Raw genomic sequence first — 20,296 nt, forward strand, 5'->3', positions numbered from 1 at the left:
TTGCAGCAGCATTCCCATCACTCCAGACACATAACGATGGCACTTTCCCCTTATCCAATTGTCTTTTCATCCCTCCTGTTGGCATATTGAGAGCTCACATTTGTTCTTCTTCAAGCATTTTGCAGATTCATGGCTTTCAAAGTCTGGCCAAGCTTGTCTCGTTTGCTTCCTTTCTTTCCAGGCTGTTTTTTAGTCAAAAAAATCCAGCAGATACTGAATTGAATATTAACAATAACTATTTTTAGTTTATAGGATTGGATCATAATCAGATTACTTCAGCCAGGCTTATTTTCCACTGAGCCCATGCTGCTTTGAGTTCTTTGATTCTCATATCAACCTTTCAGTATTTTTTCTGTTGATGGCTCAGTCCAAATCTCATGGTATTGTTTTGGTTTTAAATACTTGGCCAGAATAACCGCCTTCCATTTTTGTACAGAGTCAGTGCTTCAAAATTTAATGAAAATCAACATTTAACTTGGAGCTAAGTTTTTTGCTTTGGGTTTTTGGTTTGGGTGGTATAAGATACAAACCCAGGAGCATTATCAGAGATGGGTGCTGTTCCTTGGCAATGCCTACAAATGCAGGTGATTTCTCTCTCCTAGGAAAACTGAGGCTGAACTTGGTCTGTCCTGCCAGACCTTTAATTAAATTTGGAAACCCTGGAGTGAAAAGTGGGCTGGGGGCAACAGAGGAGAGCAGAATTTCCCAAAGGAAAAGGGATTGCAAGGAGCATTGCTGCATGCATTTGTGAGGTTTCTGCCAGTGTGTTGGAGAGGAAGCTAAAAAAAGGGAGTAGGAAATGATGTGCTTGTAACAAGGAGTGGGGTTTGCAGCCCATTGTGTTGGTTTGCACATCCTGGGAGCTCCAGAGGAATGTGGTGATGGAGTACCCTGGACTCCAGGAGTGAGAGCTGTGGTGGTGGAGGTGAGGGGACAGTTGATAAAAACGTAAAGGAGGGGAGGGTAGAGTTTATTTACAGCCTGAACACTTGGGGAACAAGAGGGAGCATAACCCATCTCCTTAATGCTGGCCTAGAGGAAGAAGTACTGTGATGTGTCAGCATTGCTAAAGAAGGGAGGGGAAAAAGCTTTAAAAGCAGAAGAAACAACACAGTGTGGAGGTCCAGTCTGCTCTGAAAGATGTCTTCAGGATTATATCAGTGAACTTCTCACTTGTGTCACATCACCTCTGAGCTGCACCCTCAGGTGAGGTTTGTAGGTTTGGTCACAGGCTTCCTCTATAAAATCTTTGAAACTCCAGAACTAGAGGAAATGGAATTGCTGTTCTGCTTTGAATAGAACTAAGCAAAACAGGAGAAGCACCTCCCACAGCTGCTGCTCAGAGCACTGCAGTGTGATGACTCCTGCAGTCCAAGGCAGCTGAACAAAGGTTTTAAGTGCTGGGGGGTTTTTTTCAGCCTGGAAGTTTGTACATTCCTTGGCTTATGAGAGTAGAGTGAAATACCCTATTTCCTATCCACACTCGGTAATAGATTCCAGTATCTTAGAGAGTTGCCATAGTGATAAAAAAGGGAACAGAATCTACTTGTCTTTCTGGGATAGCAGAATTATTAAATTAAATGCCTCTTTTCCATTAAAGGAGAGTGTCATTATCATATTTCTGAGAACTGTTTTAGAGCAGAAATAATGTGTTTAAGGTGGTGTCCTGCATTAATCGTGTTCCTTCTTGAGGCACCTCTAGCCTTAACTTGCACTTGGGATACACCCCTTTATCTCCCCCACTGCAGCTGGTGGAACAGAACAACACCTTTCATGGGAAAATGTGCTCTACTCCATCAGAATTCATGCAGCTGTGACCACAAAGAGCTGGGCAAAAGAAGCAATATTTGCCCAAAATTGCAGCACAGGAACAGAAGTCTGAGATGTGAGTTGCAGAGGATGAGGTGGGATGAAAGGAGCTACCATGGGATGGAGTGCAGCGAACAGGGCTGCTGAAAATGGTGGCAGGAAGAGAAAGGAGATGAAATGATGGAGGGGAGCAGGAATGCAAAACAACATAACCCAGATTGTCAGAGAAAAGCTGTGAGCTTTTGGTGGAGTGGAGATGCACTGGGAGGAAGGTGGAGTAGCCCTGTGATGCACATCCATGCCTGCTCCATGCAGGTGGAAAAAGAAACAACTCACACTGGATTGCTCTTTGTTTTCCTTCCTTCTAGGAAAGTAAATTTAACAAACTTTAAGCCAAATACAAATCTCTGTGATGGCTCGGAGTTCCCCATGAAAATGACCATTCTTACCAGGTTGCAGACTCCAGTGTACTTGGGTTTATCTTCTTTGGTGACTTTTAATTACCTGGTAATCTTCCCCTGAGCTACCTATTTTGGGATCAGAGTTCTGTTTCAGAAATATAAAAACAAAAGTCTTCTGTGTGTCTGCCTTTCCTTACCTGCCTGGAAAAATCCTGGAAGCAGAGGCAGGAGTTGGGGTGTTTGAGCCTTTGCTTGGAGCTGCCAGTGTCCATTTGCAAAATAAACAAGCAGGATAAAATCTCTACAATGTGCAGGCTCAATCTTCTGCATATATTTACTAGTTGTTTTTTGAGATTTCAGTCAGCCATGGGTTAAAGTTCCACAGAAGTCACTGGGCTCAGTGTTCAGATAATTAACCAGGAATTGCAGTTTATGCCTCGCGCTCTCAGGTGTTTTTCAGTGTGTGATACTCAGGGATCTGCCTGATTCTTCCTTTCATTCCACCTCCTGTTTGCTGCCTTCCCACCAGGGAGGAGCTGACAGTGGTTTGCTTTGCTGGAGTCCCTACCTGGCTGTGTTTGGAATCAATTCCGAGCTGCTCCTCAGGGTACCAGTAACAGCTCTGTGGATCTTAATGCTGTTTGTCAGCAGGTGGTTCTGCCACTGAAACTCCTTGCTGATCCCAGACTTGGTTGGAAACTGTTAAAAATGGGTAAGAGTTTGTTGGAGCAGGTGTCACATTGTATTGTGCATTCTTAGTCTCTGGAAATCACAGCCCTGTTAATTCAAATTCTTCCCAGGAAAAACTGAGTTTAAACCCCCCTGAAACCACGAACATCTATCAGTTTTATTAAACTCATCTTGTGGATGGTCCCTCCTAATTTTTGTCTCCTTACTTAATTCAGGGATTTCCACCTAAGAAAGGTTTTTCCACTTATTCAGACTATTCTGTTTTTAAAACATGAACTTCAAACAAAAAAAACCCAAGATCTTTAGTAGTTTGTTTCATTGGCAGTAATTTACAAAAATGAAGTGTAGGTTAAAAGGCATGTCTAATGTTTTACAATGTTATCAAATTATGCTGTTTTTTGAAAGTTAAGGTCTGGTGTAATGCTTTAGTTTTATGTTCCTTTCCCTTATGAAAGCACAGCTTTGGACACTGAAATACAATGTGACAGAGAGCAGGTTAACCAAAATACAAAGTTACAAATTGAAGTTACTCTGCTTCCAGCTGGATTTTGAAGAACAGCAGAACATTTCTTCAAATTTCAGTCAAGTATTTATTACTTAATGAGCACCTAGAGTCAGAAAAATTATCCTCATCCTATTAAGCACTCAGCTTGGAAGATTTGAAAGGTTGCTTTGTTGTTGTACAGAGTTGTGATCTGTCTAATAACATGATCTATTGAAAAGGAAATGCTAAAATAAAATGAAACAACCATGTGGTGGTACCTGTTAGGATTGCAGAGCCTCTGGTGCTTTAGGGATGTTCTAGTCATTTCGGGTTTTAACAAACTTGAAACTGTCTTTTGTGACCAAATATTTCTAGTATTTTCCCTAAAAATCTATTTTAAAACATTCTTCCCATAATATAAAAGTGTTAATATTTCCTTATAATGAGATGAGAATACCTCTCTGTTTCTTTTGGATCAAGAACTTAAATTTGAGGTAAAATTTGCTCAGCATTCTCACTGCCCAAAGAAAATCTTTCTTCTGCTCTTTGAAAATTCAGCTGTATGTGATTCTGCCAGAAACTTTTAACACCAGGCTTCCAAACTTCCATGTTGGGCATTCATTGCCTGCACTGAGCCTTTTCCATCTCTTGTCTGATTTCTGCTCCATCCATGAGCTGCCAGGTCCAGGGAGGGCTCTGCTTGCACTGTGTTCTGCATGGAAGCCATGGGCAGAGGTTTGAGCAGCATTCCTGTCTCCAGTCTGGGCTCCCCAGGGCTCTCCCAGTGCTGCTGGTGACTGTAAAGCTCTGCAGGGGGTGTAGTGCTGGTGGCCAGAGAAATCTGTATATTATTCCATTCAAAAAAACTCTTCACTTTCAAGCAAGTTCAAAGAAGACTGGAAGGGCAAAGTCCTTCCAATAACAAAGTTTGTAGTTGGGAATTAGACATGAGGAAACTGAATAACAGCCCCGGAGTTAATGTTCCTATTTCTGGCTTCTGAAAGGTTTCAGTAGTTCTAAGCTTTCTCAGAATCTCACTTTCAGTTTCAAAAATTTTCTTCACTGTTGATCTGATAGACCCCTGTAGCATTAATGAACAGCTGTCATTATCAGATGACACTTTCTCATACCTTGTCTGAAATAGTGGCTTGATTGGGTAATTTTATTAAATACTTTACTGTTAATTCTTCAGAGAAAGCTGCCAAAATCTGTGGTGCAGTAAATAATTAAACTAATTTCTCTGAACATTCAGTCTGCAAAACAAACACAGAAATACAGAAAATTAAATTCTTGATATTTGTGCAATGTGATAATAGCTAACACCACTTCTCTTTAAAAGCAGTCTTGGGACTAAACTTTAGATGCTAATTTTTGGTCTTACTTGCTATTTGAATTATTCAGCTTTACTCTGGGACACAGCACATATTTGATAACCTCATATATTGCAAAGTAACAGCTTTTGGGATTTTTTAAATGTGTAAAGATAGAACGTCTTGTACAGTGAAGAAAGGCCCAAATCTGGCAACAGTCACTGGGCAGGATGCAGGGAAAGGGAGCATTTCCTAACATAAAGCTGCTTGGAGAGTGGCAGGGCCAGCTGTCTGAAACCAGAGGGTACAAAGTACAGGGACAAAGAGGACAAGGCCCAGTCAAATTGTGTTTATTGGACTCTGCCCCTGTGTAATTTGCTGCTCGTAACTGGTGCTTCCTCAACTGCTCGTTCAGCCCAATTCCTGTAAGCATAAAAAGCAGCTCCTGAATAATCCCTCGTTATGAGGCTGTTCCAGTGATAAGCTGATGTGAACAGTCCCAGCTATGGGAGCAGTCCTGAATCCCTGCTGGCAAGGGAAGGGAAGAGGCCAGGACCAGAGGGTGATGCCACTGTGTTGAGGAGGGGAAAGGCTGGAGAGGTAAAGGGAAGAGGAAAACAGGATTTGCTATTTCAATTAAGGACTTTTCTCAGTGGTTGGATTCATATTTAGGATCAGGTTGTAAAGTCACCTAGAAATCCTCCCAGCACAGCAGTGAGGGAACAAATGTGGTCTACAGAGCAGGTCCTGCAGGAAGGACTGAGAGAGCTGGGGGGCTCAGCAGGGGGAAGAGAAGGCTCAGGGGAGACCTCCTCACTTTCATAACTCCCTGGCAGGAGGGTGGACACAGGTGGAGGTCAGGCTCTGCTCCCACAGGACAAGGGACAGGATGAGAGGGAATGGCCTCAAGCTGTGCCAGGGGAGGTTCAGGTTGGACATTGGGAGGAATTTCTTCCTAGAAAGGGTGGTCAGGCATTGGAAGGGGCTGCCTGGGGAGGTGGTGGAATCCCCATTCCTGGAGGAGTCCAAGGAAAGCCTGGACATGGCACTCAGGGCTCTGGGCTGGGTGATGAGGTGTGATGCATCCCAGTTTGAACTCGATGGTCTTGGAGGTCTTTTCCGACCTCGGTGATTCTGTGGTTCCAGTGGAGGAGATTTCACCACGGGGGAGATTCCTGCAGGCCAAGTGGCTCTTTGGATGTACAGTGTTCTCTCCAGTCATTCAGGGGGAGTTGTGTTTCTGTTTCTTAGTCTTGGGGGGTTCTCAGGGTGTCATTTGTCAAGGCTGTCAGTCTTAGACATCTTTTTGCTCAGACACTTCTCGTCAAGTACCAAAACATAAGTTGATAACCATTTGCTCGATGCCTTTTTACCCCTCCCTTCCCATCTGTCTGTGTACAAAGTCATGCTTTGTGCTCAGAATGCACAAAGTATCACAGGATTTGAAGTTTGTTTGGTCTTTCAAAGTTCCTGTAGTGTTGGAAAAAGTAATTTCTTATGTGTCAATGTGGATTGGGAAGGATGATCTTGTGTTTTCCTTTGATTTTGTAAGTTGAATTGCAAGACTTAAGCCCCAGCTGTATATATTTGTAAATAATCTTTTTAGGATATATTTTAGCTTGGTAAAAGTTGTGAAATTGTGAATTTAATACTGAGAATTTCATTAAATTCAGAAACTTAAACTGGAATTTAGTCTCTGCAAATGCAAAGATGGATATTTGACATATGTTTGTATTTGTTGTTTTTTTTAATCTCCCTTTGGAATCACAAAAATTCTAATCATTTCATTCATTCATTCTTTTCCAGCTGGGAATGACAGGTAACACTACTCCCTTTGGGCAGCCTTTCAGTCAAACTGGAGGGCAGCAGATGGGAGCTGCAGGAGTGAATCCTCAGTTGCCGAACAAGCCAGGCATGGCCAATAGTCTGTCTCCCTTCCCTGCCGACATCAAGAGTACTCCCGTCACCAGTGTGCCAAACATGGTGAGTTGGACCTGCTGCTTCCAGCATTCTTTACCTTTTCCTAGTGCTTTCTGAATTCTTGGGTGATCCAGCTTCTGCAACATTATCAAATTACTTCTCCACGGTCATTTAAGCATCAGAGTTGCCCCGTGGTTCCTCACTTCCACTCTGCAGTGTGTATATAAAACTTGTGTATATTTTTATGCTGTGATTCTACTTTCTGAAGAAACACAATTATAAAAACTACATTGCATCCTTTTATTTTGGCTTGTATATTTAGTTTCAAACCAGATTAAAATGTCTTCTTAAATTCTGTGTGTCAATTAGAACTTGTTGGGTACATCACCATATTCCTGAAATGAAGTAGTACCTCACCTCATATCCTTTGAAGCTGATGTGGTGAACACCTCAGATACTTCTCACTTTATACTGTGCATGACTTGCATGTCACAAGCTTGCAAGAACAGCTCTTGTAAGGATACCTTACAAGTTTATAGTATGGTGTTTACCAGAGTTCTCTTTATAAAGTTAAATTAAATATTCCCATTTGTCTCAGGATGTTGCGTATTAATCAAACTGCTTGTGTTGTTTCTATGGAAACTCCAGCTTGTTGCATTTTATATTCTTATACATGATAGCAGTTACTATAGAAACTTGTAAGACCTTCCATAAGATGTAAATCACTTATTTTTTAATTTAAATTTTTTAAAAAGCTATTTTTTGGCACAACCAGTGCTTGCTCTTCCATCACTGCATTTGCTAGCTGCCAGTCACTAAAAGGCTTGGTATGAAAGGCAAGAGGATGCAATAAACTTCCTCTTTTCTCCTGATATTAGAGAATCACTTCCTAATTTTTCTCTAGTTACGCTGTGAAATCTTTCTTTATATCATCTATTATTTACTGCTTATGATTATGAAAAGGAGCTTGTGACTGGATTAAGACTGTTCAGAACACCACTCATGTAGAATATTTGTAAAAGACAATTTGCTGCATGAATACTCTAATTGTGTTTATTAAGTGTTTGGATCAAGTGTAAAGAAAGTGAGTTATTGTCCTGATGCTGCAGAGAACCTGCAGGTCTCCCCAAAATGCTGTATTCATCTCAGGACTGGGTGATCCTGAAGCCTCATTTTGTGCTCATTTAAAAATCAGGTTTGGGAAAGTCTAAATCTTAATATACTCACTAGTATAGGATGTAGTGGTCAGTATTCAGGTGGAATAAAAAAGGCATTTGCCATCGAGGCTTGTCAGGTGATGGGAGAGAAAATAAAAAGCTGATTTCTCCCATCTTGTCCAAAAGAAAGAGGAAAGTAAGGGAAACTTTCCCAGTAGTATCAATTGCAGTTTTAAAATGTCAAAAATACCAACTGAGAGAACAATCAGAACCGTCTGTCTTTGTTTCTCAGGTGTCAAAAGCTTTGCATGTCCAATATATCTTCTTTTCCCTCACACCAACATGGAGAGTAATGGGCATTTCAGCCAACAGACATTGGTACTGTGGAGACCAAAGGTCTCCACCCAAAAGAGGTTAGAGGCATGGTGGTCCTGACAGGGGTGTAACTTCAAAAACTGATTTTCCATCTAAACATTTTTATTGCAAAGCCAAGAATTTAAAAAGAAATGTCACACTTGTTAGAATTTAACCTTTATTTGGCAGCAGTGGGTAAGGCAGTGTAATTATTTGGTAATAGCACATCCATGGCCATATGTTATTCCTTCCACAGGGACTTTGCTTTATTCAGTGAACAATATGAACAGAGCTCCTGGAAAGAGCACACAGTCAACATTTAGTTCTATTTTTGCAGCTCAGTGTGGAGCTGTGGGCATTGCTGGCTCTATGTTGTAATATATCTCACTTGGTCATTTCCAAATGCTCTTTCCTGAGGCAGTCAGCACTGGAGCAGGCGTATACTTTGGATTAGTTCATTTTCACAGCACCTCTCTGAGATAAAGATGTGTTGCCCCAGTTTTAAGTACAGAGGCACAAGGAAAGTAAGACTGGCAGAATCTGCTGACTCAGAACTCGAGGGTTGTAGGCTCTGGCTTGCTAAACCTTATTTCATATGTTAAGGCATTACCTAAGGGTAAAATAACATCCACAGCAGTTCCATGAGTTACAGAAACACTCATCTAAGTGACATCTGTCACTCATATTGGACAGTCAAAATGTGACTTGTGGCAGAGGTCCCCAGAGCAGAGCTGCAGTGTTTGAGCAATCCTGCCGTGAGTTCTTGCTGTGATCCCACTGCTGTTTCTGTGTCCTGGGATGCTTTAGGTCCCTGGAGGTGATGGTTTATTTAATGTGCTTGGCCTGGAGACACGACCTGTCCTGTTCCCTGAGGGATGAGCAGTGATGTGGAAAAGGCTACTGTGTTAACATCGATCAAAAATGAACCTGGGGAGGATCAGTTCAGACTCCATCCACTACAGCAAGTGAAAGATAACTGCATATTTAAAAAAAAAACCAAAAAAACCCCATTCAGGGTCCTTTGTGGGATGAGTGCAACCACATATCTTCCTAAACCAGCCCTCTATACTATCCTTATCTTAAGGGGCCCCCAAAGTACTATTCCATGTGAGAGACAAACCCACATGAATGAAAAAACTGGTGGTGTGTGGCCTGTCAGAGGCAGGAAACCAGATTGCAGCATGGCAGTGAACACTGTGGTTACCACAAGTGGGATTTTTAAACAAGAGAAGAGGAAGCAGAAAAGTGCAGCCATTGTCTGAGGACCCCTAAGTCCTGAAAACCAAAATGTTTTTAAATACTCCTTTCAGTCTTTAGCCTTACACCTTATATGTGTGCCACAAAAGTAAAATATGATTAAGTTTCTTAAACACACATTATTCTAATCATTACTGTGTGACATCCCTGTCCCCAACAGTAATCAGGCAGAACCCTGGCAGCCAGGACAAATGTGCTGCTGCTGTGGATTTGGATTTTTGATCCAAATTCAGGCTACCGCTCTCTTGAGAACAGCACTCTCCTGTCCCCCCTCCTGCTCAGTGAAGTGCTCTCTGAAGCATCTGCAGCCCATGGTCCAGGCATGACCTTACACTACACCCTGAGAAGCACATTTGGATTAATCTCTTTAATTAGAAAAGAAGAACAAACCTTATGGTATTAAAATGATTAAGAGGTCAGCATTAAGGTATTAATTTTCAGTGCCAGCAGGATGGATTGATTTTGTTTGTTTGTTTTGTTTTAATGGTGATCCAAACAGCATATTAGCTCTTGCTTTGTGGGGCTACTACAGAATCAGTTCCCTTTACAGAATGGGCAGCTTGAAAACTTGAAAAACTTGAAAAAAAGTGAAAGGCTTGCTTCCAAAAGAAAAATGTTGCTTCTGATTGTGGAAGTTTTGGTGACACATTACTGAGATTCAGTGCTGCTGCAATGGTTCTGATGCAGGACTGGCAATGCTGTGCTGCGGTGAGATCATGCACAATCCCTGGGCTGTGGAAAAGAGCCACGCTCTGCTCTCAGACTCTCAGCGTGCTGTGCAGCCAGGTTGGGAGGCAGCAGCCAGGTTGGGAGGCAGCAGCCAGGTTGGGAGGCAGCAGCCAGGTTGGGAGGCAGCAGCCTCTGGATTTGGAGTGCACAGGCTCCAGGAGGAGCTGCTGGGGGGAGAGCCCTGTGAGGCTTTTCCATCACGCTCACTGAAGCTTTGTGCTCCCTGCAGTGCTGCCTGTTCCAAGGGTAGTGGTGGATGGTTCCTTCATGGACATACCAGTAAATCTGGTAGTTCTGCATGGGTTAGGAGCTTCCAGACACCAGCATGGTTTCACAGTTATCCCTATGACCAGCAGATGGAGTTGAGAGAATACTGCTTTTTGGAAGCAAAGGAAATCGTTTTTCTTCAAGTCTTGACTTAGAATTGGAGCAGCACATCTTCTCCTGTGCTTTTTTCACCCTCATCTCTTGCTAAATTACGTCAGGAGCTCTCTGTTGTGTTCTTCTTTGTTTCTTTTCATGTCCTATGGATTTCTGTAATAGCAGATTTTGATCACAAGACAGAAGTGACTGGGGGGTGAGGATGTCTCAGGTTTGCCTTGCTGCAGACCTTTGAGGAAGAGGAAGAAAGCTTTTAAACTGGGAGGCCAGGTTTAATTAGAGCAAGTAGAACTGTAGCTACTTAAAATAGACAACTGGTATTTTATTCTAGAGACCAGAAAGAAAAAGCTTTATGAAGAATCACTTAACTCTTATGCCCTTCCAGGGAGGAAGACCTGTGTTCTGACCCTTCCTGTGATTTTTCCTCACTTGCAGCACAGCCACTCTCCTCTATCCCTGTGGAAAGGTCTGTGGCTGTTGCAGTGGCAGCATGCTGAGTGTCTGCTTGCTGCTCTCTTCAGCATTTTCCTAGTCTCTGCTGGGCTTGCTGTCAGCTGTGCTCACCTTCCCTGTGCCTGCCCTGACCTCCGCTCTGAAATTTAGTTTCTCGTTCACAGGCAAGCTCACTCCTTCCCTTCCTCAAAAAAATCCCACCTGATTTACAGTAGTGAACAGCTGGGAAAAGGCTTTACTTAGGTCTAAAGGAGAACATCTTAATAACCTGGAAACAAATCCAACAGATAGTGCTCAGTGCCAGGGAAAGGATATTGTTTTGTTGGTAGCAGAGCATCTCTGGCTTGCCTTAGTGCAGGAGTTCATCCTGGGGATGTGCATTGCTTTGAATGGTGGAATATTTTAGCTTTTGCATCATCTGTAAATACAGTGCCAGGCTGGCAAAAGCTGACAAAGAGGAATTAATCTTTTCCTGATGCTCTGGCCCGTGCTCCACTCTCCCTTCCCCCATATGCAAATATAAGTGGTGGGGAGTATCCATTGCTGTGTCCTACTCTATTCCAGCAGCTGAGGTGCTCCATGGCCAGCACTCCGACAGCATGGCTTTCCTTCCCTTACAAACTCCTCATTTGTGCTTTAGCCTTTTCTTCTATTCAGGATTTGCTATCTGTGATTTTAAATGTTCCTCAATCTGTTTTGTCCCCCACTAAAATACTGAGCTTCAGGTAGGGTATATAACCCTTCAATATTTCACTCAGGTGAAATCCTGTATGTGAGAACTAGAATCTGTCTACACTTTCCTGTACTTTGTCTTTTTTTCTACTTTGAGACGCTTCTTCAGTGCACATTTCTTGGCATTTGCTGGCCCTGCAAATCAGAAAGATGAGGAGATAAACTCCACAAGTGTATCCTTAAGAAAGATGCTGATCCAGCCTTGATGCCTAGCAGACTCCATGGCACAGAATTGAGACCTTTGCTAATTTTAAAACAAAATTCCTTTAGCAATTAAAACCTAAGTGCACTGACCAGCTATTCAGGTTCTTTCTGTGGCCTGACCATAGGAGCCACCTCACCTTTGAGGTTGTCATAGGCTTGCAGGTTCATTCACCACCCTCATGGGTGGAAGTGGGAAGTTGAAAATATTCCTGTTTACCCTCGATATGAAAACTCAGCCTTCATCTGTGCCAGTGCCAAAGCTTTGAAATAAACCTTGAGCTCTAAACACATTCTTCATGGTAAGAACTCAGCCTCAAGGTGCTCCAGGGGAGGTTCAGGTTCGACATGAGGAAGGATTTCTTCCCAGAAAGGGTTGTCAGACATTGGAATCAGCTGCCCAGGAAGGTGGTGGAGTCCCCATCCCTGGATGTGATACTCAGTGCTCTGGGCTACTGCCAAGGTGGGGATGGCTCACAGGTTGGACTTGATGATCTCAGAGGGTTCTTCCAAGCTAAATGATTCTGTGATTATGTTTGCTTTGTGTTCAGGAGCTGAATTATCTTCTTACCTCTCCTCATTTCTTAGGGCACTGCCACTGCTCAGGTTGGTGCTCTAGGCTGACATCACTTATCTCCCTCCAGACAGTGGGGCAGCCTTCTGAGGCTGTGTCCAGTTCAGGAAACCTCTTTCCTCTCCTGTGGAGACTTCTGCCCACCATTCAGACTCAGATTCTGATTCTTCCTTGGGTGAGGATGTAGCACTGCAGGGTTTTGGGATACAAGTGCTTGTGTTTGTAGTGCTCATCCCAGCCTGTTCGTGCACGTGTGAGCCTCCAGCCTCTGGGGCCAAAGCAGACTCTGGTGTTCCTGGGGTCACAGGGATCCTTCCTGTTTGGATAGGACCAGGCTGCTCATTCCATGCCTGTTGAGAGTAACTGGTGGAACCAGGGAAGCCACCATCCATGTGAATTGCAAGAAGTGTGAAGTGGTTCTCTGTCACGTTCCCAGTGAAACTCTGGTCATCAAGTGACAGCCTTTGGCCTTGATGCCCCCCAATAGCTGCTGCTTGAGCTCTCCTTCAGTTTGGGGACAGAATGATGCTTCCTGGGCTGTTCAGAGAGGGTTCAGCACTTAATAGAGCATTCCTGCAAATCCTGTGGAAGGAAGGACTTCTTTGAATCTTACTGGAAATGTGTTGGGATACTCATTATTGGAGTTGGTCACACTATGAACATTTTATTCAGATAGAAATGTTGCTAATTAGAAGTTCTTTGAGATTTACAGTTCATTTGTAGATCCACTTTGTTCCTGCTATTCCTTCTCTGGAAGGGACCCTCAGGATCACACTTTAAGCCTGTGGTTGGAAGGGAAGTGAAGAAGTTTGAGGTTGTTTGACCTTAATGTACCCATGTGTGGGATTCTTAATAACCTCACTAAGATCTACAAACCTCTCTTACAGAACTAAAAGGCATTTTTTAAACACAGGATTTGTCCTCATAGTGAAAGTCACATTCTTCTATCAGGGACAAGGAAAAAACATGGAAATAAGCAGAAATTACAGAATAATATTTTAAAACCATAATGCTCTGTAGAGTGGAGCTGAGGCAGAGTATTGCATTGTTTACCTGCTGTAAGGTTGCCACTGCTGTTGAGATTGCTGCCTACTTTTGTAAGAAAAGATACATAGTGTTCCATTATGACAATGTTGAGTGTTTTTGAATATAAGTACATAGAAACATTGAGAATTGCTGGTCCCCTCAGTAAAACCATCAGGGAAATTTGAGTCCATCCAAGTCCACGACAATGAGCATCTCTGCTGCCCAGATGTGCAGGAACCTTTTTGCCTTCATGATAGGGACAGGGCAGAACCATCTTCCTCTGTGAATGAATTTCCATAATTTTAAAGGGTATTAATAGTTGTCTTACCCTATAGAATATATAGGGTAATATAAAAATATATTAATATATAACTCAGTTTTTAGAAAACTGATTCTTGACATTCACATCTCCATCAGAGGTTTTAGCAGATTTCCAATCCCTGATCCATTTGCTCTGTCGATGGTGGAACAAATGGCAAGAGAAACAAAAATATCTTTTTTACCTTGTTTATCTGACTATTGAATTATTTCTTTTAATTTTGGATCCAGAAGTGCCTGAACTTTCTTTCTGCCTCAGCAAGAACATTTTCAGTCGGGTGAAACAACAAGAAGCTTTATATTCTGAGGGGGTTTTGTGCCTACCTGCAGACACAGTGATCTGGACTAAGACTGCTTTGTTCTTCAAACCACTGATACTCTGCAGTTCTGCTCTTTTGTTACTCAGTCTTCAAGAAGTCCTTCTGGGTCAGGGCATCTGTGCTGATACAGCTGCAGTCGTGTCTGCTAACTGGAAGGGTAGTAACAAAAGGAGGACTTGGCTTGGGAAACAATTCTTTTACTGGGATGAAAGCATCGCTTCCAACAAGATTTTCTTTGGCATGATCTGTGTATTTTTCTGCAGATTAGCTGAACTAATTGTTTCCTATTTGTGACCCAAGAATTGTTTCAGCAAAACCTCTCTGCTCTATGGATTTGTTCACAGGAGAAATGGAAGACTGAATTTCAGCTGCATGCAGTGGGAGCAGATGTTCATGGGTTTCCTTCATTCACCCCCTTATTCCTTTTATTGTTCTTTCTCTTGAAAGCCCAAGACAAATGGATTCAGCAATTCCTCTTTGTATAAGAGTCTTGTCTAAGAGTTACTATAATCATTATCAAGTGGCAGAGTCCCCACTTCCTCCATCAAATACCAGACATGGTGTATTCTACTTGATCTTGTGTGCTTCATTCCTCAAAAGAAAAGCAAGCTCCAAAATCTGATGTGCAGGGACAAAGCTTGCTGCTGGAGCGTGCAGGAAATGTTTTGTTGGTCTGAGAAAACTAGGATTTTGTAGGCTATGGAATTTTCTGGGGAATCCTTCTCAAAGGTCAGAAGTAGAGTGGGCTACAAATGGTGTATGCTGACACTTAAACCTGATTTTTTTTAAATGTGGTATTCAGGTTGTGGTTAGTAGTTCTGCAGGCAGCACTGAACTATTTCCTCTGTTATCTCCCCAGCATAATCCTAATGTTCTTATAGTCTATTTGAAAGTGTTTTTCATGGCTGGTTTTCCTTAGGTAGCTTGGAATTTGGTGAGCTTTCATGTAATAACATGTTTTTGTGCATAATCAAAGCAATTCTTGGGACAGTTGCTTGTTTGTCCACAAGATTAATTCAGGCTGCAAATCACAGGGATTTCAGCACTTTTGCAGTCCCATATCTGTTCCTGCTATGGGAGTCAGTGCAGGCTGTGGATATGTTTCGTTTTGAAAGTCAAGTTTCTACATTTGTCCAAGAAGGTAGAAAAGCTGCCTAATCTGTGTTGAATAATTGACATGTTAGGGGCTGTTTCTCTTCTGCACTGTTACGAGCTGTGCCTTAGACTGAAGATCTCTGTGAGTTTGCTGCTGTCAGGCAGAGCTCAGGCCTTGCTACAGAAGTGTGTCCATAAAGAATGGATGCTGGAAGTAAAACATTGGATTTTAAAGTTGATCAAACCCAGTGTCACCCTGTGATAATTCCAGTTCTCTTCAGCAGCAATGATGCAACCCAGGTTTAGGTGGCCCTTATTAGGAGAAAACTATATACAGCTCACCCTGGGAATTTTCTCTGTGGAAGGAATATCACTTGGAGAGAAAAAGGACTAACTTAGGCTTAAAAAATCAGTTCTGCCTTTTGCTGTAACACATGGAGGCAGTCAGAGAATTTCGACTCTCTTCTCCCTTTGGACTTCTCTTTTTCTTAGGGACAAGGGACTGGGGTTGATTTGTATAAAACCTATAATATGAAAATCTCACCTGTAGTATGAAAATATAATACTAAGCAAGCTAGAATGGTGTGGATTGGAAGGGACCTCAAGGAATTCCACCTCTGAGTGTGATAAGAGCACATTGCTGTTGGAATTATGGTCTCTCTAATAAAGAGTATTTTGAATGGCTCATTATTTAAACTCTTGTTTAAGTGTTTTTACAGAGGAACCTCTCAATACATTGATGTTGTTTCAGCATTAGGAATGCTCTGGGGAGTGGTGCAATAACCCTTATAGCCCAGAGAACAGCTCTGTGATACTCAAATCTTGTACAAGAAGCTCGCAGGCACAACGCTGACCTCTCCATTTTTCTCTCAGTCCCAGATGCAAACCCAAGTCCAACAAGTGGGGATTGTCCCGACCCAGGCCATGGCCACCGGGCCCACAGCAGACCCTGAGAAGCGCAAACTGATCCAGCAGCAGCTGGTTTTGCTGCTCCACGCTCACAAGTGTCAGCGGCGCGAGCAGGCCAACGGCGAGGTGCGCGCCTGCGCCCTCCCGCACTGCCGCACCATGAAGAACGTCCTCAACCACATGACGCACTGCCAGGCTGGCAAGGCCTGCCAAGGTGAGCCTCTCTGCTCTCCCTGTCCCCAGCCTTCCTCTTCTCAGCCAGAGGGTCCCCTGTGCCTGGCATGAGGGAGTGGCAGCACTGGCTCTGTGGTTAAACTGCTCCCAGCTCTCCTCAGCTGCCAGTTTAGAAAACAGAATGCAGCATTTTCCCTCCTCAAATAGGATGGCACCAGTATAGGTATGCTTGAAAGCATCTTCTTCATCTCCTCTCTTATACTGATGCTTTGAAAGACTGTCTGGAATAGAGGCTAGACAGTATTAAAGGAGTAAAGTAGGTATTTATTAAAAAGATTTTTAAAGGGTATACTTTGGGCAGTACAAGAGTTGGGCTGTGACTCTGCTCAAGATGGAACTTGGTCATGAGTTTTCACATTTATTTATATAAGTTTTGGTTCATTTCCATATTGGGTTGATTGTCCAATTCCAGCTCCAGGTTCTGCAGTCCCATCCTCCCAGACTGCTCTCCTCAATTTGCTGTTGACACTTTTTGGGCCTGAAGCTGCAACTGTGTCTTTGGTTCTTGGGCTGGGAAAGGATTGTTGTGTCTGACTGCACTGAGGAGAATTTGCTAACACGTGATATGAAGTTCAGAGTTATATACTAATGCAGTATAGAATCTGGAAAATATGAAAGCAAAAACTTAAGGCATCAATATTAAGTGTGATATCCACCATGTGTTTGTCTTAAATTTCAGTACTAGTTTCCTTCTTCTGCACTTGGATCACAAGACATTTCAGTTGTGTTTAGTTACATGTGCAGTATTGCAATATTTGCCTTTTGGAAGCAGGATTGTAGCAGTGTAGCCTTGCAATCATCCTTTTCATCTCTGTTGTATAAGGAGAGTGTAGTGTCTACCATGTCTTTATCTTAAATTTTAGGATTAGTTTCCTTCACTCGCTGGTAGATCACAAAAAAATTTACTTGTTTGTGGTTTTAGTGTTGCTTGTGAAGGAGAAAGAGTAGAGTTACTCTGAAAATGAAATCATTCAAACCCAATTAACCAAGGAGTGGCTGTTAACTCTTGCTTTCCCTTGCTGCAGTTGCTCATTGTGCATCTTCAAGACAAATCATCTCCCACTGGAAGAATTGTACTCGGCACGACTGTCCCGTGTGCCTTCCTCTGAAAAATGCCAGTGACAAAAGAAACCAACAACGTGAGTACTTCTCTTACTGCTGTTAAACCAAAGTTGATCACATGTGCAATGGAGGAATAAACTCCTGACAGTGTCCCAACAAACAGCAGTCATTAACGATCTTTTACAAGGATAAATATACCAAGTGAATTTCCATTTCTGATCATTGAATCTATTAATTAAATATGCAATAATTGGGAAAGTCTGAGCTCAAGACACATCTTTTTTAAAGGGTGTGGCAACTTCTAACTGGTGTTTCATTGTGAGGCAAGTCAATAGATTCCTGTTATGAAGTAGTTTTATAGGCAGTGGATTGGGGAGGAGATAAGCTGCTTGATTGTGTTTCTTGCTGCTAGAAACTATTTAAATCAACATGCTAGAGACTTAAAATAACCAAAAATGTTTGAAAAAATAATTTTCTCATGTAAAAAGGTCTGGATGTCTTAATCATTAAGTGTATTTAACACTGGTATAGATTAGCTGTAGTTCTGCAAATCATGCCTGGTTTTTATAATAGCTGAGCTGTTACTGATCCTTGGGACTGGTCCATTTGTAGTTTATTTCTTCTTCTCTCTTGCTCTGAAAAAGAAAATTCTGAACTTATGTTGGTAGGTTTGCTTCTCATCAAGTCCTTTGAAAAGATGCCAGGGTGGAACATTTTACAGCATCGATGTAAAGTTCTAGAAATCTTAAGTAATGTTATGCCTAAGTATATTTAAATAAGGGTTAAGAAGTGGAAAATAGCTGCAGGACTTGCAAAGCTTGAACACTGGAATTGGATTGGAAGCATTCTGCTAATTTCCAGCTAAGCTGAGACTGCAGTGGGGAACACCAGTAAACCTTGGAGGATGCAGAATTGCTCCTAGGTTAGGTGGGATTAAGGCAGAGGGGAGAGTAGCTGCTAAAACTACCAAAATTATCCATTGAGCATGTTCTCTTTATGGTTTAAGGAGGGGTTTTCCTTCTCCAAAACTAAAAAAATTACAACTTAAAGAGCTACATGGAGGTCAGAATTTTGTTTCAGTTTTACCAAACTTCTCCTTGGTAAACAAGATAAGTCTTGTGCTTTGAAAGTAGTAATTTGTTGCAAGTGATTAGTTGTTTGGCCCTCAAAAAATGTGTTGAAAGCTTTGCTTTTTAATATGACATGGTCCATTTGTGCTTAACATCCTTATTACACAGTTGTTATCAAAGTGCTAACAACATCTACCAGAACAGAATTGCATTTTTCAATACAAGCTGCTGGAGAAAAGTAGTTTGTGCACTATTTGTTTTGTTGCTCATACAGCTGATTATAAGAGAACAAAAACTGGAACATAAACAATCCTTAAAAGGAATTTTGCTATGGGATCAAATAGGATATTGTCTGACTGCAACAGAATTATAATGAATAAGTGTAGAATTTTTCTCTCTTGTTGCATATGGAAGGAGATGAATATGAAATCTCCTTCTCCTATTCAGATAATCAAGAATCCAGTGGTGCAGGGTTCTTTGTCCTGGATTATGTCTCAGGGTCACATAAAACCTCATGGTTTATTGGGAGGTGAAAGAGGAACACTAGAAGTACTCATTTAGCTGTATTATAAATGGTGCCCCTTTTTGAGCATTCAGGAAGGTTTGTGGAATGATTTGTATTGGTAACATTGGTGCTCTGTAAAATGTTGTTCCAAATAAGATGGAGACCAACCAGAGTTGGGATAGTTTTAGACTGGAATAAAATGTTGTCTTTCTTAAGAATAAATCACAGTAGCTTCTACTAAATTGGGAGGAGGAGGGAGTCTGCTTTTGGCAGAATACAGAGAACATTCAGAAAGGGAAAAAGGAATGAGAAGTATAGTGATCCTCCTTCTATTGTCTTCCTTACAGAGAGCCCAGTACCCTCCTTCCTGTGCCCATCCCTGTTTTCCTGTTGTTATTTCAGCCCTGGTGTGGCCATGCTGGGCTTTCAAGAAGCTGCTTCAAAGGGTGCCCACCTTTTAGAACATTCTGCAGTTGAGCACTGCTGAGCCATTGCAGTGTGGTGCCTCACTTCCATGCACACTCACTCCTATGCTTTTGTAGCTTTCTGTTCCTACTCCTTGGGGATCTGCAAGTCCTGGAAAGTCCTGGGGTTTAGGTTATTGCCATGGAGCTGTTTCTGTACAGGTCTTTTAGTGTTGGGATTTTTTTGTAAAGAACATTGTGCCAGGTTTCCTCTGAATTGCCTTTTTTATTTATTTTAAAGCACTCTTGAACTATATTTTACTATAATGGTTGATAGTGACCTGACTTGTTAATAGAGTATATTGGGACAAATTTAAAATTCTTTCTGTTCCACATGGTTCTTATTGTGTGTCCCATGTACTTCTGAGGGAGCAGGGGAAACTGAAAAACAAATATTATTTTGCACATGGTAAAACATTAAACTTTTCTTTTGAATAAACAGGTGAATCCTGTGTTGTGAAGTAATGGCTTGAAATTTGGTTGAAATATTTTGGGGTTGAAGACTTGTTTTAGTTAGGAAGTACTTCTTGCTCCCTGATGGGCCCAACATGATATGTGTTACAAACCTCTAGAAACAGTTGTTGATATAATTCCTAGTTTTGTAGCTGTGTCAGTTATTCTTTGAAGATTCATTTTATCATGCACATGTATGAGCTCCTTAATTCTTCTGTTCCTGGCCTGGGCAGGTGTGTTGTGCACAGCTCCTGGATCTGCTCCCATTTGTAATGTTGTGCATCATTCCAGGGTCAGGGGACACTGGAAAACCCCTGGGATCCCCACTCAGATGAATGAGACTGGAAAGTGGAGTTGTGAACTTGGAGCTTGGCTCCCCTGTGACATT

General features: G+C 42.1%; 1 protein-coding gene across 21 annotated transcripts in view; it reads left to right on the plus strand.

The window, feature by feature from the left end:
* Window positions 1-20,296, plus strand: part of CREBBP (CREB binding lysine acetyltransferase) — a 93,944-nt gene that overhangs the window by 32,328 nt on the left and 41,320 nt on the right. For all 21 annotated transcript variants that reach the window (XM_086854279.1, XM_086854278.1, XM_086854290.1 and 18 more), the window contains 3 exons: window positions 6,501-6,677; window positions 16,085-16,334; window positions 17,380-17,493. In XM_086854279.1, the coding sequence (XP_086710405.1) occupies window positions 6,501-6,677; window positions 16,085-16,334; window positions 17,380-17,493 (541 nt within the window). The remainder of the gene's footprint in view (window positions 1-6,500; window positions 6,678-16,084; window positions 16,335-17,379; window positions 17,494-20,296) is intronic.

This window comes from Cyanistes caeruleus, chromosome 17 (assembly GCF_971803275.1).
Source record: "Cyanistes caeruleus chromosome 17, bCyaCae1.hap1.1, whole genome shotgun sequence".
Classification (NCBI taxonomy): domain Eukaryota; kingdom Metazoa; phylum Chordata; class Aves; order Passeriformes; family Paridae; genus Cyanistes; species Cyanistes caeruleus.